This window comes from Ochotona princeps, chromosome 7 (genome assembly GCF_030435755.1).
Source record: "Ochotona princeps isolate mOchPri1 chromosome 7, mOchPri1.hap1, whole genome shotgun sequence".
In the NCBI taxonomy this organism is placed as follows: domain Eukaryota; kingdom Metazoa; phylum Chordata; class Mammalia; order Lagomorpha; family Ochotonidae; genus Ochotona; species Ochotona princeps.
In genome coordinates this window covers 48095527-48112949 of record NC_080838.1, presented here as the reverse complement: position 1 = coordinate 48112949, position 17423 = coordinate 48095527, and the positions used below count along the sequence as shown (strand labels likewise).

General features: G+C 41.0%; 1 protein-coding gene across 1 annotated transcript; it reads right to left on the bottom strand.

Moving 5' to 3' along the window:
- Positions 1-751: 751 nt before the first annotated feature.
- Positions 752-16676, bottom strand: LOC131480817 (alcohol dehydrogenase 1-like). Its single transcript, XM_058667015.1, has 9 exons — positions 16525-16676; positions 10290-10391; positions 9587-9725; positions 8442-8529; positions 8129-8345; positions 5503-5763; positions 3868-4003; positions 2908-3046; positions 752-918 (listed from the first exon to the last, which is right to left on the bottom strand). The coding sequence occupies exons 1-9, from the start codon at positions 16540-16542 to the stop codon at positions 894-896; spliced, it is 1125 nt and encodes a 374-aa protein (XP_058522998.1). The 5' UTR covers positions 16543-16676; the 3' UTR covers positions 752-893.
- Positions 16677-17423: the final 747 nt, after the last annotated feature.

Genomic DNA, 17423 nt, shown 5'->3' with positions numbered 1-17423 from the left:
GTAGACAAAGTCTTTGAGCCTCCATGATTGCCCCATTTCTTCCAAGATATTATCAAGCCATTTCTTAAGGAAAGCATTACTTATATTAGGGCAAGCTCCAGGACAAAGGTGGGCACGTAACAGGATGTTTGGTGACAGTGTAGGTTCTCTTGTACTATTGTATGCTTTTAGCTGCGTGTCATTGCCTTAAGTTGCTAAAGACCCTTTCACCATAACATGATCGATCACTTTGAGGTGTTATACCGGTTACAGGAATCATTGCACATTTGCAGAAAAACAGAAACAACAGCCTCAGCAGTATTGTATGAAATATTAGAGAAGTCATCGAGTGTCCATTCAATGGGATGAGTCAGCAGTGGGGTTATTAGAGACATTCTGCCGGGTCTTGCCACGTAACCAGAATCTCCTTGTAGCCTTGCTAACTGAGGAGTGGTGCTAGTCACAGCCTCACTCCATCTGTCCCAACTGCATGGCTTCCCAAAGGGGTTGAAGGCCCATGTACAATAGTCTATCATGTATGTTTTAGGAGAAATGAATGATCCTGTCCACTAGGGGTCAATGATTAAGTATTGCAGAGATGCAAAAATTCAGAACAGCTCAGGAAATGTCTTTCCTCAGTGGAAAAGATGGCATGTGTAGAATGACTACAAAGGCTCAGTTACTGGCCTCCTATTTCCCAGATTATGTTCAATATCCTACCCAGATCTCAGTAAGACTTAAGCAAGTGCTTGAAAAATTATTTCACATCAGCTTTTTGGTAGAGCTTTCACATCTCGTTTATTGGGGCATCTCACAGAAAGAAGAAGTACAGGTAATGATGTGTGGCTTGTCTTGCAGGTGATGTAGAGCACAGGAATCAGAGGACTGCGTCCAAGGAAGGCATTTGTGTGATCTCAAAATGTCAGGATGGTACGAATACTGAAATAGGAAATAACAGATACTGTTTTAACATTTAGACAGTTCATACTCTGGCACACTAGAATCAAAGGAACATTCTGTAAATCACAGAGAAAATCTATGTTCCCAGCCATTCCCCTTTCCTTCCCGTGCTTTCACGTCAAGTAGAAGAGCAGTTCTTTTCTGGTTCTATTTTGAGTATTCTCCCATTTTACTGCTACTCTGTTGAAAATTTAGGGTCACATTATGCATATAAGTTCATATTCTCTTTTTCTGAGCCTGAGAGTATGAGATTTCTAAGTGCATTGAAATAATTTTAATAGTTTTTTCACTTCTAATATGATTAGAATCTAATCAGTGCCTTAATGTGAGCCATTCAACAATTTCTTACTCATACATATATATATGTATGGATCTATACAATATGTATATTCAATCAGAGATGTGGGTTACCATTTTCATTCTTTTTCTATGAAAAATTGACTTCTAAAAGTAGAATTGTTGGACAAAGTGTCTCTGTGTCTAAAGGTTTCTGGTGGAAATTACCCAATTGTTCTGCAACAGTATTTCTGTAAGCAGTATATTAAAGTGCCCATGTTGCCCTATGCTTATCAAAATTGAAAGTTATAGTTTTGAATCTTTGCTTGTTAACGGGGCTCTGTTTATTTAAATATGTATGATCACCCATGTAGCATTCACAGAAAGAGAATGGAAGCGTGCTTAACAAATTCATTTGAAGCTGAATGCTGCTCTCTTATTTTGGTGATGTCTAGACAGACATCTTCAAAATATTTGAGGAATTGTGTATTATAAAAGAATTTGTGATTTGCAATAATTTTGGTACCAACATAAATGTCTCATTTGACACCATTTTTTCATCAAGTTCTTAAAGTCCCTTCGTGTTTGTCATCAGCTTTACTGCCTAATAACGATGATACTAGTCACTGGTAACTGACCTTTCATACCTACTGGACTTCATTGCTTTAGAGCTTAGGCGTCAATGTGATATAATAGAGAGAAAAGTGACTTTGGTAGCAGTTCATCTAACTTGGACTTCTGGCCTCCAAGCCTACCCTCTGCCTGAATTGGCCAAGTGACTCCTCTGACTTTTCCCCTTTGATGGTGAAATTGGGATCAGCATGTCAGCACTGGTTGAAAGCCATGTTAGATAATTAAAATGAGACCCTTACTTAAACACTTATTTAAGGATGCTGACTTCTTTTCTTTGTCAAGATTGTTGATATATCCAGTGTATGTTATGAGTGTCCAAGAAATGTCTTTGATCATTGGAAGCTTCAAGACAGTAAGTGTGGGACAGGAAAAGAAGCTCCACTGTGGCCAATGGGGCCAGAGGAAGGGCGCTATTATTGGCTGTTACCAGCTGTGCCTCATGTACATGCAGGTGCCTAAACTCATGCTATGCGATGGTTCTAAATGCTAAATGGTACAAATAAGAAAGGAACTTGGCTTTTCCCAAACTAAACTTACATTTCAAATAGCATTTTGTACTCTTAAAACAACTTTTCTCTGTGAAAAGTCTCTATCAAGTGTAAGAAGAGGTAAAAATTACAGTAGCTTTAAGATTAAATGCTGGTAATATCTGTATAGAAAGCAGTCGCACAGTAACGACACCTAGTAGCACAGTGCAAATTGGGAATATTATGAATGGAATTCAAATGTACACATACTAAAGGGGGTGTCTGTGTCCAGCCAGAGGCCTCAGTGACTCCATGATGGAATTAGGATGGCTTCTATTCCCTGAAGGATGAATGCTCTACTGTGAAGAAGTCTGAGTGGTTCTGATCAGTCAGATGTGCTGTAAGCAATGGCATTTGTTTTTAGCACAACAGGAACTGCAAAACAGTAATTTTTACAGCCTGATCTTAGATGTTCTACCTCAAAAGACTGAGTGATAGAGAAAAAGCAAACCACTCCAAGGCTTTCTCAGCCTTCCACATTTTCATTCAAAATGAGCCCACCTTCTACCACAACAAGAAGCTTAAAATCTACCTTTTTCCAGCACGAAGCAGGTCAAATCCTTCATTTATTTTTTCAAAGGGTAAAACTTTGGTTATTAGTGGATCCAATTGGAACTTGTTAGCCATAAAATCAGCTACGAGTTTGGGAACAGAGTCCTTACTCTTAAAGCCTAAAGAGAAGACAGCATTATTGTTAGTTGCAACACGGAGAATACACTTTTCAATACAATCAAATGAATGTTTATAGAAGTATTACAAGTACAGACTGTTATTGTTGAGCCTAATAGAGAGGTAATACTTTAGCATCCTTCTGTAGGGTTTCAATTATTTTTCAACTCTCCCTGGCTATTCCAGGGGCTGAGTTCTTTACTCTTTCATGGAGAAATTATGGCACAGTTGATTATAGCCTAGGTTAAGGAGCAAATTGAGCAGTTGCTTATCCTTGAGACATGGATGATGTTGTGAACGATAGCTATAGATTTCCTATGTCCTACTAGGAATGTGGATGCTTTATGCAGTCATAAAAATCAGAAGAGGTGGTACTGAAAGTTCTTGACTAGGTTTTGAGGTCACCAGAAAATCTGTTTTAGGATTTCCTCTGTCCATTTATTTCCTGTCTTGATGGAATGTATACATGCAAGAGGAAATCAAATTTTCTTTTGATTATATTGCTTTTCAAACCTGACCTTGTTGCTTATTTTTGTAATTTGATGTGATGTTTACTACTGATTACATAGGTGAGAATGTTGCATAACCACATGGGGCCTCTGATTATAGTGAAGAGGTCAAGGTGTGGAGGAAGGTGGGTGCTTTTAATATCTCAGTACCTTTTTTTTCTCCTGTGTAAATTGCAGGGAGAGGAGAGAAGGGGAGAGAGTTACTCCTTGCCCTCCAACTATGTCAGCACCCATGGTTGGGTCTCTGACTTGTCACTTGTAGAAGGTGGGAAATTCTTAGACTCAGCTCTTCAAGGCTGACTGTGTCTACATACCACCAAAAATTGCTCCTTTCCAGGTGCGTCCTGTCAGTAGTAGCGCAGGGTTCACTGTGAGGCTTTGTGAATCTGGGGGTACCCCTACGACAACACTTGTGCCACACGACCCATGACAGCATAACAGGGCAGCAGTCTGGAATAAAAGCACATTGAGCATTATTAAAGTAGATTCCCTGATAGTTCCTAATATTGCTCATGTAATATAGTGTAATATAGACCAGGCCAGAAAGTGTGTAGAGAAGGGATTATGTTCCTGACTTCCTTAATTCCCCATGGTGCCAGCGACTGTGCTGTAGGATGGTCACTGTAGAAAGTGTCCATAAAGAAATGTTTTTGAAGGAAAGATGAATTGATGAGTTTTTATGTATTTTGTGTCTTCTTTTGAAAGTAATAAGGTGGAAAACCTTTTTATTATCATGGAAAGTACCAACACTGTTTCCTCAAGTAAGTTTACAGTTTGATCATCATATGGTTGTTGGGCAAACTGTGAATTGCTTAATTCATTTTATTTCGATTTACTATGTGAGCATTTTCAACCTGTGAGTCTGATAACTTTATGATATCATTAACAGTTTTTCTTATATTTTCTCATGTCCCTTTCCAATGGATCAGTGTTGTGTCCATGTAAAATAGACATATCAAAGTGTATTTTTACCTTCTGAAAATGTATATTGGTTTTGCTTTAAACTGCACCTGCTTTTGTGAAAAGTTAAAGGACAATCCAGAAATTCATCTCTCCCGTCATTTTGGGGGACATTTGCTGAAGAACGAGAAATCTCTGGGTTCTCCCCCGTTATGTAATGCTTACTCCTTCCATGATGCTTGAAGAATAGTTTTCCATTAAACAGGTAGGTATTAGGAATTGATGCCTTCAAATACAGTCAATACCTTTTTTCATGAGGGATCATGTAAAAGGAATGTTAAAAAAAAAAAAACCCTTCAGTCTGGAAAGAGCTGGATTCTCCCAGAAGTTAATTCATTTATACCTTATCACAGTAGGGCAAAGCTGTAGAGACTTAACTACAGATTAGCTTCTTGTTACCAACATTGCTGCAACTTACTGAAGAACTTCAACAGCGGAGATGTGTAGTCCCTGGGAACTTCAAGTATAGGAATCAAAAGAATTCAGGTTAGATGACTTAGAGCTAGAATGTGCCCTGAGGCTACTGATGACATTTGAATTTATATGGAAGTAATATTACATGTATGATAAATGTTGCTACTGAAGATTAGGAACAGAAATTTTAAAACAGTAAAACCAACGGTCATTTACATGTTATAAGTGTTTCACACACATTGTGTCATGTCATCCATAGCCAAAATGGAAACTTGTAGCCTAATAAAACCTGCTAACTTGTAAGTTAAACACATTGATCCTGGTGTGTGCAGTGCTAGGCTTTGTGCTGTTTCTGTTAAGATACAATGATGTATTAAGGCTATGATTTTCCATGGGATGCTTAAATGAAAAATTTCTCCTAACAATAAATGAAACAGTCCTGATCAAAGAAATGGAGGCAAAACAATTGTCTTTCATCATTCTAGTAATTCTTAATATATTATATATATATTTTTTGCTTAAAGCAGATTCCAGATTGTGGAAGTAGAAATCTCAAGGTATATTTTAATACATACCACGGTGTCAAGCCGACCAATCACTTCAAATGAAAAGTCCACACCTCCGTCGCTCATTTCCTGTATCACTTCATAGATGGGCTTCTTATAGTCTTGAGGGTTAATGCATTCAGTGGCACCGACCTCTTTGGCCTTTGGAAACTTGTCTTTGTTGATGTCCACCCCGATGATCCTGGCTGCCCCAGCTGCTTTACAGCCCATAATAACAGAGAGGCCAACTCCTCCCAGACCAAACACAGCACAGGTCGACCCTGGGGTGACCTGTGTTTTCAGAAAAGGCAAAAATGGATTAAGTGACACTTATTCAAAAACTAAGCTGTGAAGTGCCATATCATGTCTGTTACTAGCAGCTCCTCATAGTCTTCCATCAAACCCACTGTGGAAACCTCTTCTTGCTTCATGTCTAATCTGGAGTATGTTGAAAGAGTTAGTTGTTCAAACTTTCTTGTATTTAAGACTTATTTGGGGAGTTTTTTTTATTTTATTTTTTTTCAAAAACCCAGTGCCTAAGTTAGAGTTGTGTCAGTTAAATCAGGATCTCTGTGGACTAAATCCACCCCCAGATGATGCAACTGGAGCCCAAACTAGGAACCAGTGGCTTGGATGATTTTCACAATGTCAATGACTCCAGTCATGATGAGACCCTTAATGGTGAAAGCACCAAATCCTAGCCATTAGACCACCAGGGAACATAAGACCCTCAATGGCTCAAATCCATCATCATCCAGTTTCAGTACCTCATACACACATGCAAGCAATTTTGGGAAATGAAATATGTGGACAAGGTCATGCCCAAAGACTGAAAAATGACACAATCACGCCCTCAAGAATTAACTCCTTTTTGGTTCATTCACAGTAAAACAAAAACAAAAGTTAGCTGTGAAACATGGCCAAATTAATCTTGTTTTAAAGCAAAGCCTAAACAACAGGGGAAATTCAGCATAAAACACTTAAGAAACACACCTTGAGACCAATGTGCTCTTCATTAATTTGATCTTTGAGTTTAAATGCCCAGAAATGATAATGTAATGAAATAGTGTAATGAAAAGATGTCATTTTAAGTGTTGACCAAAATCCATCAATATGATTACCCTTAGCTTCTAGTCTCTATGTAGGCTCACTTATATCATCTCTTAAAACTGAGTAAGCAATGGCACCAGGCGCCTGGAACTAAAGTCACAGAAATTTTGGAAAGACATGTTCTAAATTGATTCAATTGCCTAGGAAATATTTAATGAACCTGTCTTAGTATCCTCTCGTCATTTTTCAGAGTGGATAAAATACCCCTTTGACCCAGTTATTTTTATTGTTATGTATTCTTGTTGGTCTTCATTCACTTTCATTCACCAAATATTCTTGCATGCCAGAGTAAGGCTGGGCACTTAGCACATCCACATCCCTGTTGGAGTGCCTGGAATAGAGTCCCAGCTCTTCTTCTGACTTCCTGCTAATTTACACATTGGCGTACAGCAGGTGTCAAGTTTTGGTCCTGGACACTTCTGTTGGAAACTCTTGGCTTGGGAAGAGACTGGGCCTTTGGCTTAGCCTGGTCAAGCCTTAATAGCTGTGTGCAATTGGGGATTGAAGGGCCTAGTGAGTGGAAGATTTCCCTTTGTGTCTGTGTCACTCTGTCTTTCCAATAAACAAGAACAAGTAAGTTCAAAACCAATGCCACAAGCTATGAAATCACCTCCTATAATTTCTGGGAGAATGTAGATTTTATGATTATAATTTGAAAGTGTTTCTAATCATGTATTTTGAATTAAAATCCAGCAGGAAATCTTAGGAAAATATTTTCATCCTCACACTTTTTAAATCAGCGATCATAAATATGACAAATAGCTTTATGTCTCTGGATCTCAATTTCAAAAATGACCCTAATAGTGTATTTTAACACATAGGGTAAAAAATAAAAATAAAAAAACAAAACAGGGGAAAAAGATTAGAATTCTACTACACATATGTCACTTAACAAATATGTGTGTGTGTGTGTGAGAGAGAGAGAGAGTGTGTGCTCATGATGAGGAGGAAATGTGGTAGTGAAATTCCATTTCAGTGGAATGAATATCAATAAAACTTCACTTCCTGATTCTTAAAAATACAAATGGTAAGTGACCTTTCTATGGCAGGTTACAGAAAAGCCTTTATAATCTACTATTAATAACTAATTCTGGAAAGAGAAAATAAGCCGCCCTCAAGAGCACGTCTGAAGACAGGCTTCCCCCTTCAAGCACTGACATGAAGACTTCAGGGCCTCCCGTTGCCTCCGAGGCTGACAGAGCCAGCTGTGTCACGTGTGTACAGATGGATGATTTCTATTTCTAAAATTATGATTCAGAGAGTCCCAGAGCCTAATATTTAATCAACAACAAATGCTAGTTAAATTATAATTATTGAAAATTAAACTGTTACATTTTCTTAACTATCAATAGCTCAACCATTTTTACAACTGGCCGTATTATAAGACATGCTCCCATATTTCTTCCAGGGCTAGAGTTCTATTCATATCCATCACTACCACCGCTGAAGTTTGCAGAAGAACCTCTAGTTCCTATAAGAAATGGCTTCCCCTTTGTTTCCTGATAGTTTGAATAGAACTGGTTTTACTGGTCAGTGTCATTCCTACCTTGGCAACTTTGACTGCCGACCCATACCCAGTGGAAAATCCGCAGCCAATGAGGCAGACTTTCTCCAGTGGTGCAGCTGCATCAATTTTGGCTACTGAAATCTCATCCACCACTGTGTACTGGGAGAAGGTACTGGTGCCCATAAAGTGATGGACAGGCTTTCCCTTGCAGGTGAACCTGCTGGTACCATCACTCAGTGTCCCCCGCTGGGCCAAACTGTGCAGAGCAAGACAGAAACACACAAGGACATGAGGCAGGAGCATAATGAATATGTAAACACATTGTTGTGCAAGGAGAGTGTCAGAAACATACTCATTTTTCATGCAGAAATTGCTCTCCGGATGTTTACAAATTCTACATTTTCCACACTGGGGAGTAAAGAGTGGGATGACTTTATCACCTGGAGAGGCAGAAAATAAATTCTTAGGTTTTTACTCAGGAATAAATAAAGCATGATCAAAAGGTTTTCATCACAAAGTATGTAATATAGATTTGGGTTTCTTTTTTTAGAAATCTCCAAGAAATAGGTTCTAATCCCAGCTGTCACTAATCACTCTTTCACAAAGGTTTTTTATCAGCAGTGGGTTTGTTTGTACCTGGACACCCCCATACAGGAAATTCAAATGTGAGAGTCAACACAGACTTTTTTTTTGAAGATTTATTTTTATTACAAAATAAGATATACAGAGAGGAGGAGAGACAGATAGCAAGATCTTGCATCCGATGATTCACTCCCCTAGTGAGCCACAACGGGCCGATTGGCACCGATCTGAAGCCGGGACCAGGAACCTCTTCCAGGTCTCCCACGCGGGTGAAGTGTCCCAAATCCTTGGGCCGTCCTCGACTACTTTCCCAGACCACAAGCAGGGAGCTAGATGGGAAGTGGAGCTGCCGGGATTAGAACCGGCGCCCATATGGGACCCCCGGGCGTTCAAGGTGAGGACTTTGGCCGCTAGGACACGCCGCTGGGGCCCAACACAGACTTTTATAAATAACTTCCAATGTATTAATTCTTCACTTTTGCACTCCCTGATTTCTGCTGGGTTCTCTCCACACACAATTTCACTTATTCTTTCGTGAATTGAAGCCTAAGTATTTTCTCCAGAAGTAGTAATTTAGTTCCAAGTGGGCTGCCATACTTCCATTACATGTTGAGGAGACTGGATAATCTGCTGTAGCCTGGGTTATGGTAAAAATGAGAATGTTGATAACCAATTCTTGACTTTTCCAAGTGAGTTAGCCTCTAGGAGATGCTCAAAACATAATTACTGCAGAAGAGAGTGCCTGAGTGCCTGAATGCATGTATATGCCCAAGTTAGGCAGAGGAGAAAGAGGAAAGCAGCTCATTAGTGAACTTGTGCAAGTTGTCTCCTCTATCATGTCCTCAGTGTGTTCTTTGAGCTGGATGCTCTTGGGATCTAAAAGCAAGGCACCGTCTCTGAGTGTGAATTCTTTACCTGGTTTTACGGTTGTCACCCCTTCGCCTATGCTCTCCACAATGCCGGCTGCCTCATGGCCTAGAATAATAGGGAGAGGCGAGACAATGCTTCCATTAACCACGTGGTCGTCTGAGCGACAGATTCCCGTGGCCACCATCTAAAGAGAAAAAGAGTAGATTCAGTGAGGATGTGATCCTCAGATGGATTGTATCATTTCGTGGAGGTGTACTTCTAAGGAGTTTTACTAAAACTCCCTACTTTTCCCAATTACAATTCAGTTGAGTCTGAAGGTGAATCTAAAGCCTTTTGTGCCTAGTCTGCCTTCATCCCCTTAAGTAAGCCATTTGGAATATTCTGTGAAATAATTTATCCTGACATATATGTCTTATCTAGGGTGCAGGAATGTATGAGTTGTACAAATGAAACTTGCGCATTAACTCATGGAAGTACCCAGTAGTAGTCAATTTTGAAATCATGCATCCTTTCTTTCTATAAATACATACATTTTCTCTTAATATTCTCCACTTTCACTATACATGCTCTTGCTCAGTTTTAAAATGATTAAAAGCAAGTGTTTATCTTTCCTTAATTACAAATGCAATTCTGTTGCCTGGATAAACATGTATTCAGTGTTGTTGAATGTATTTAAAAAATTTTTCCATTTAATATTTTCTGAAAGTTTTGCATGTAAAAATCTGCTGAAGTATAAAAAGTGGTTCACCTTAATACGAACTTCATGGGCCTTAGGTGGTGCGACCTCCACCTCCTCGATGGAAAAGGGCTTGTTTCGCTCCCATAGCACAGCTGCTTTGCATTTTATTACCTGGAAAGTCAAGCAGAAGGATGATGCCATTTCCCCCAGTCTAACAGCAGGGATTGTGATTCTCATCAACATGCATGTCACATGCATGTAACATCATGTTTGAATCCTAAGAAGTGTATCACAGCAATGAACAAGGAAAATTTAAAGAGCTGTTTGAAAGTCATATTCAAAGCAATACTATAAGGAGAAACACTCTACTATGATATTGAGATAAACAGGAATATATTCACCAATGGCATCATTTGTTTGATTCCCCTCACCAAGAGTGTTTATTTCTGGTCGTTCCTGATTGCTACTGTATGCACAAATGCTGTTTTGTACATGAAACTCTAAGAATTATTTTTTGAAAGTCAGCCTACATTCACATAAAAGCTGTTATTTCGTTGCTTAATTTTCTGCTTAAAACAAGGTTCTGATGTTATGTGTATGATCTTGGATAATTGATCAGGATGACTTCTCTCTCTTTATTTGCCCATTCTTGATTTTCTCTCTTGAGCACATCTTCATTCTCTTTATTTGCATTAGTGATTTAAAACTTTGAGTTGTTAATTTTGTTATTTATGTGTAGAGACTCTTGGATAAGATTTGTGCTCACAGTATTTTGTTTGCGTGTGCACATATTGTGGGTTGAAATTATGTTTTGTCAATATTAAATAAAAATGGAAGGAAGCAATGAGGGAGATTCAGAGAAGCAGAAGAAGAGAAGGAAGTATGGTTATATTCTTCGAACTTTACATGTGAAACACATGAAATCTGTTCTTTCTATGATATTAATTATTTAAGAAGTTGAAGCTCCTCAAACTGACTCTTTTAAGACAAACACAATTGTGAGCTTTCTTGAAAGAGAATTAATATAATTGCAAATATGTCAAGAATTTAGTTGAAATTTATCCTTCTGAGAGTTTGTTTTCCTAATTTATGTTCAAATGCTCCTACTATGGAGTATGTTCTCCATCATCAGTGTCAAAATAAATTTTGTGATGGGTGTTTGATCTAGTAATGAAGCCACCAATTCAGATGCCCACATCCCGCATCAGAGGGCCTGGGTTCAATACCTCCCTCTAGCACCTGACTCCAGCTTCCTGATAACACAGCCCTTAAGAAACAGGACTGTTGTCTTGAGTTGTTTCCTGCCACACATGTGAGAGGCCTGGATTGAGATCCTGACTTTGGCTACCTTGCTGTGGTGTTTGAGACTGTACCAGGGTTGGCCAGTCAATCTCTCTAACAGCTTCTCAACTAAGTCAATAAACATAATAGTACTTGACGTTGACACACGAATAATTTTGAGGTCTTGATAATCAGAGGCACTTACATGGTGTTTTGTAATGAGTTACAAGCTTCATCTGTAAGAATTAAGATTTAAGAATGAAGAGTATAATTGCATTGTTTTGCCTTAATTTTGGAATGAAAAGACTGAAGCTCAGCTGATTTAGGGAGCAATTTTCTAAAGTCAAAAATACTGGCTCCTAGAGAATTGAAATTTTCCTCTCGTTGTAGTGGTGAAAAGTCAACAAAATGTTAAGCAACACCAGCAATAATAGAAATGACCTACATGTAATAACTTACTCTATGTACCAGCTATTATTCTAAGTGCTTGACAGTGTTAATTTATTAACCTCTCACGACTGCTTTATTATGTCAATGTTATTTTCCATCTGAGGAAAGTGAAAGGAAATGAGTGTAACATAAAGGAAGCACTATCAGCAGGCTGAGTGATTGATGTGTACCTGAGAGGACAGGCTTGCTAGATGTCCCATTTCTTCATGTGTAATGTATTAATGTAAGTGGTTTACACTTTGACTGTGTCAATTTAAGATTTTTTCTAAGCTGTGCATGACTAAACTGAAGGTTTTTTCCTAATTATTTTTACTTAAATAGAAAATGCTGTTGTAAATACTCAAGAGTAATAATGGAAATCAAGACAGATTAAGAACACTGGCAGTTAGCTGCTCCTGTGCCTCCAACCAATGTTATTGATAAAGGCCTTTTGTTTGGAAATGTCAGAACCTTTCAGAGGATCTGATATAGTGAGTATTTCACTGTATCATCTGTTCCTAACACAGCAAATACACTGCATATCATCATATTGCTTTTGTAATGAAGCACTTAAAATGAACAGATTATTTTGAAAGACTGAATACATTTCTCTGCAATTGGAAGCAAATTGTTTTAAAAAGTATAAATTTATGAAAGATTTAAAACCAACTCTCTTTGTGCCTGTCATTAGTAAGAGACTTGGGTTTTGTGAGTTTTTATTTTCTGTAAAATCATGCTGATTTTATGTGGAGAAGAAACTGTTCATTTGGAATTTGGTAGAAATTACAAATTAGTATTGCCTTCTTCTAAGATGTTGATCCTAATGCTCTCTGATAAAATACTTGTGGAAGTGATAACATATTTCAAAGTCCTCTGAATCAAATTCTCATATAATGTCACCCTTAACCCCCCAGACGTCAGAAAAGTAGTATGATTACAAAGACTAGCGCATTGAAATTATGGACTTCTGGTGCTGGTGTTGGTGCCTGTCTTACACAGGTGTGGTTGGTTGATGGTGGCCTGGGGTGTAAGCTTGCAGAGGGCCTGTGAGATGGCTTTTGCAGGGTCCTGAGAGGAGCTTCAGTCTCACACCAACGTAGGCAGAGTGAGCCTGGTGATTTCCTGATTTTTTGGCCCTAGGTGGTATGGGGACAGGGTAGAGGATAATTGTAGTTCAGCATGCAGGTGTGCTGTTTTGGTGGACCAGGCTTGGGAAACTGAATGTTCTGGAGTCTTGGGTGGGTAAAGGTGTAGGCTGCCAGTTCAGCATGTATGGCAGGAGCTTGGGTCCCTGTGGGCAGGCAGAACTCCAGGCTAGCATAGCACCCCACTGGAAGAATGGGCCTCAGAAGTCTATAGTGGAAAACCCATTTGCTCCCAAGTGCAGGGACTGTGGATTGGTCAGGGAAGGGAGTGAGGGTATGTGTGGGAAGGAGGACCACTGAGGGAGTATGTTGTAGGTGAGGACTTCTGAGGGACTTCCATCAGTAAGTGAAGGGATTGAGATCAAGTGGTTTGGAGAGTGAAGCTGGGGAAACTTTCTGGGTCAGACCAATGCACCTGCCCATGTGGGAAACCAGAGCTGGTCTAGCCAGTATCGACCAGTGCTGACCACTACCAGCAGTACACACTTAAGTTAGGTTTGTGGGCCTACCTGGCATGGCTAAATCACAGTATCTTCCAGTGAGTGTCATGGCTGGGCATGACACTGACCAGCATGTGAGAGGTCCGGTCTAGGGGCAGATTCTGTGGGGGACATGTGATCCCATTCCTATGGAACTGCAGTTTCTGCTGGTTTGCTGAAGATTTGGGGGGTGGAGGTGGACTGAGTTAGGCATTACCAGAGAAGACGGCAACACTCATGGGTACTAGGGTTGGGAACCAGTCAGGCTGATCCAGGCTGCAGCACCCACAAGCACACCAAAGATAGGGTGTGTGGCAGACCAGACCACAAAATCCAGCAGCTCATACAAAGGCCAAGAAAGAAGGGGGCAGACTGTGCCAGGTGAGGGCCTAGTAACCACCAACACATGTGAGATCTGGGTCTGAGAGTGGGCCTGGTGGGGAACTTGGGAAAATTTCCTGGTAGGCTGTATCTCCCAGTGGAGAGCATGTGATTCATGCCTGGGTGTTAGGCCAGGCAAGGTAAATCCACTTGTCAGCAAGTGGGTGGGTTGGTTCTGGTGGTGAGTGCAGATGGGGCAAGACCAGGCCAAATCTTAGTACACTGATATGTGCAAGAGCCTGGAAGGAGTATGGGTCATGCTGGGCTAGGCTATCATACTAAGCAGTTTGCATGAGCCAGGGATGAGAACAGACTGGACTTGTGTAGGCTGTAGCACCCACCAGCGAGAGTTGTGACTGGGTGTAGGCCAGGACAGACCAGGCTACAGCATCTGATAGCAAAGTCCAAGGTGAAGGAAGGGCTGTGGCAATCCAGCTCAGAGTAATCACTGGCATGCACAAGATCTGTGGCTAGGAGCAGGCCTTGTTGGACAGCTAAGGGGACATCCAGACTCGGTGATGGTTCAAACTGGTGACTGTGAGAACCAGAAATGGGTGTGGTGATCTGTGCTGGACATGACTGTAGTGTCCCTTTGCATGGGTATGGGATGTGTCCCTAGGTCTTGGGTGTGCCAGACTGCGACTTTATTCCAGCACCTACTGGTGCTCATGAAAGCCAGGGTGGATGTCGGAGATGCTGGGCTAGGTCTTGGGACCTGCTGGACCATGCAAGAGCTGGGTCTGGCTATGGACCAGGTGTGGCTGGGCTGTAGTACCCAGTGGTAAGAACTGGAATGGGTGTGGTGCAATTGGACAAGGCCACTGTTGCTGCAAGGACAGAGAGTAGACCAAATTAGTCTAGGCCAAGGACCCATCTGTGTGAGTGAGATCTACCACTGTGAGGTGATCTGATAGAGGAGCTTGGGGTACTGCTCTTTCAGGATGCAGTTCCTGCAGGTGAGTTCAAGAATCAAGGCTGGGAGCAGCCAAGTCCAGGCCAGGTTGCATAACCGCTGGCTAACATGTGGCTCAATTTCAGGGGAAGACTAGGCAGGGCCAGTTCATAAAAACCCACTGGCCCCTCTGAGAACCAGGACGGAGTGCATGATAGGACTGATGGTCCACAATACCAGCCAGTTCACATTAGGGAGGACTGGACTGGGATGGGCTAGTCTGTAGCACCCATCAGCATGAGTTGGAACTGGGAGCAGAATAGGACAGACCAGGCTACAGCACCCACCAGCATATATAAACCTGGGGGAGGCTGGGACAGGGTGAGTCTGGCAGGGGCCAGTGTGGACTCCCCTGCAGGGCATCTGCTCCCACTGATGAGTGTGAGAACCAGAACCTGGAATAGATCAGGCTAGGCAGGGCTGCAACACCTTTGGGTAGATATGAGCGAGTTAGGGAAGAGCCAGGCTGTGCTAATCTACTGTATTGACTGCTGCATGCATGAGGCAGAATAAGTGCAGGCTAGTCTGGGTTTGCCACAGAATCAGCTAACATGTGCCGGGAATGGGGGCGAGTCCTGACAAGCTAGACTGTAGAATCACCTGAAAAGCACAATATCCAGTACTGGGAGTAAGCCTAGTAGGGAGACTGTAGACACATGTGTGATGGGCTGCAATTCCCAACTGTGAGTATGAGAACCAGGGCTGGGTGTGGATCTGGCTGGACAAGCAGTAGTACCCATCAGCATAAGTGTGGGCTGCATAGTGGGGTCTGTTGGACTGAGCAAGACTACAGCACCCTTTTGTGTGTACAAAAGCCAAATGGGATGCGGCACAGATCAGACCAGTCTACTGCATGTACTGACATATGCAGGAAGCAGTCCTGCAAGCAGGCCAAGTGTGGGTTACTCTGATTGTTCTGCATTGGTGTATGTGAGAGCCCGGTGTGTGGTAGAGAGGGTTGGTCTGGGCCACAACACCCATGGTTTTCCATAAGAAATGGGACTGGACACAGAACTAATCCTAATTCTCAAAACCACTGAGCAGAAGCCTTGGAGCATTCTCCACATCAGGGATACTGGGATGATCAGGTGGCTGTTCCCTATCCCTGTGTACTGATGCAGTTAGGATGCTGGTTGCAGCTTCTTCCCTTCTCTCTCTGTTTCCCCAGATACAGGAAAAAGAAAAAGAAACTTGAAAACCATCATTTCATCCATATCCCATAATTATTGATCCTATGCACCCTAATCAGTGGTCCACCAGGGAATGCATCATACTCAAATATGTAGACATCCTCAAAAATAAAATTTAAACAACTGCCAACTTTAACATAGGTCCCTTTTTAATTAAAGAGTTCCAGTTATAAAGTTTCACATTAGGTATAATTGTCTTAGAATAATCTATCGAAGTATTACAAACTGATTTGTTGTTTGAGTAAAAACAACATAAACAGATCTTATGCATCCTACTTAAAGATGTTTGAAGTATTTTTTCCATTACAGTGCAGCATACATTGTAAATATAGCATATAGTTCACATTGTATATCCCTTCTAGTGTACGCATGAATTTTTAATTGCTCATCGATGTCATATCCTTTATGAAGAAACTGCAATGCCAACAGAAAAAGGGTTTTGCTTACTTTTCCTGCTGTGCTCATGTTGTTTCTGAGTTCTCTGCAGACCAGGAGACTGGCAAATTCTTGTGGACTTCTTGCTTGCACAAGTACATGAAGCAAATATATAGCACAGATATTTTGTTTGCTCTTGTGTCATCAAATTCGCACATGATTTGTGATTTCAATTTCTAAGCCACACCCATCAGCTTCGCCTCACACCAAATCAAATCAGAAAAACAGAGCTCAAAACCTGAATTCAAAACCTTGGTTTTGCAATGCACTCTGCAGATTACAAGTTGTTGTTGTTAGATTAACCATTTCCCTACACCTACATTTGAATACATATCTTTTCATGTGTGTGTCCATGCATCTCCTCTTTCAATCCCACTAAGATAATTTAGCGTACTGTTTCTCCTTGTGTGCTCCAAGTTTGAACTTTGAATCTACAGGCTGCAACTGGGAAGGAGGAGGGGAAAAGCAGCAGCACCAATGAAGCAGGACAGAATGAGCCAATGAGTGTGTTTGCTGAAGTTCTCTCCTCTCCAAAGCCCAGAATTAGGCACCCAACTGTTGTAGCAAAGGTTCTCACTGTTGCTGCATTTCTGCTTTACATGACATCAGTCAGTATCACCTCCCTGACTGCTGTAGGGTGGACTGGTCACTCCACTGTTCCAGACACTGGACTGGCGTCAGTTGGTGACATTGACTAGTGCCAAAGGCAGCATAGGTTCAGGGCACTGGGTGGCCTTTGGAATCAAACAGGCCTGACTATCTTTGAGACCTTGAAGTTATTTAACTCTTCGTTTTCTGAAGTTTGTTATCTGTAAGATTTGGGTGGACGATAGTACCAGGTCAAAGGATTGTTTGGTATATCAATGAAATAAACATGTGAAGCACTTCTCATGGAACACTGGCAAGCAGGA

Coding starts and splice junctions, on each gene's coding strand:
- LOC131480817 (XM_058667015.1), bottom strand. Junction 9,726..10,289: donor CCCATGAAGTTCGTATTAAG/GTGAACCACTTT, acceptor TTTTCTCTTTAG/ATGGTGGCCACGGGAATCTG. Junction 8,346..8,441: donor AATTTCTGCATGAAAAATGA/GTATGTTTCTGA, acceptor TGCTCTGCACAG/TTTGGCCCAGCGGGGGACAC.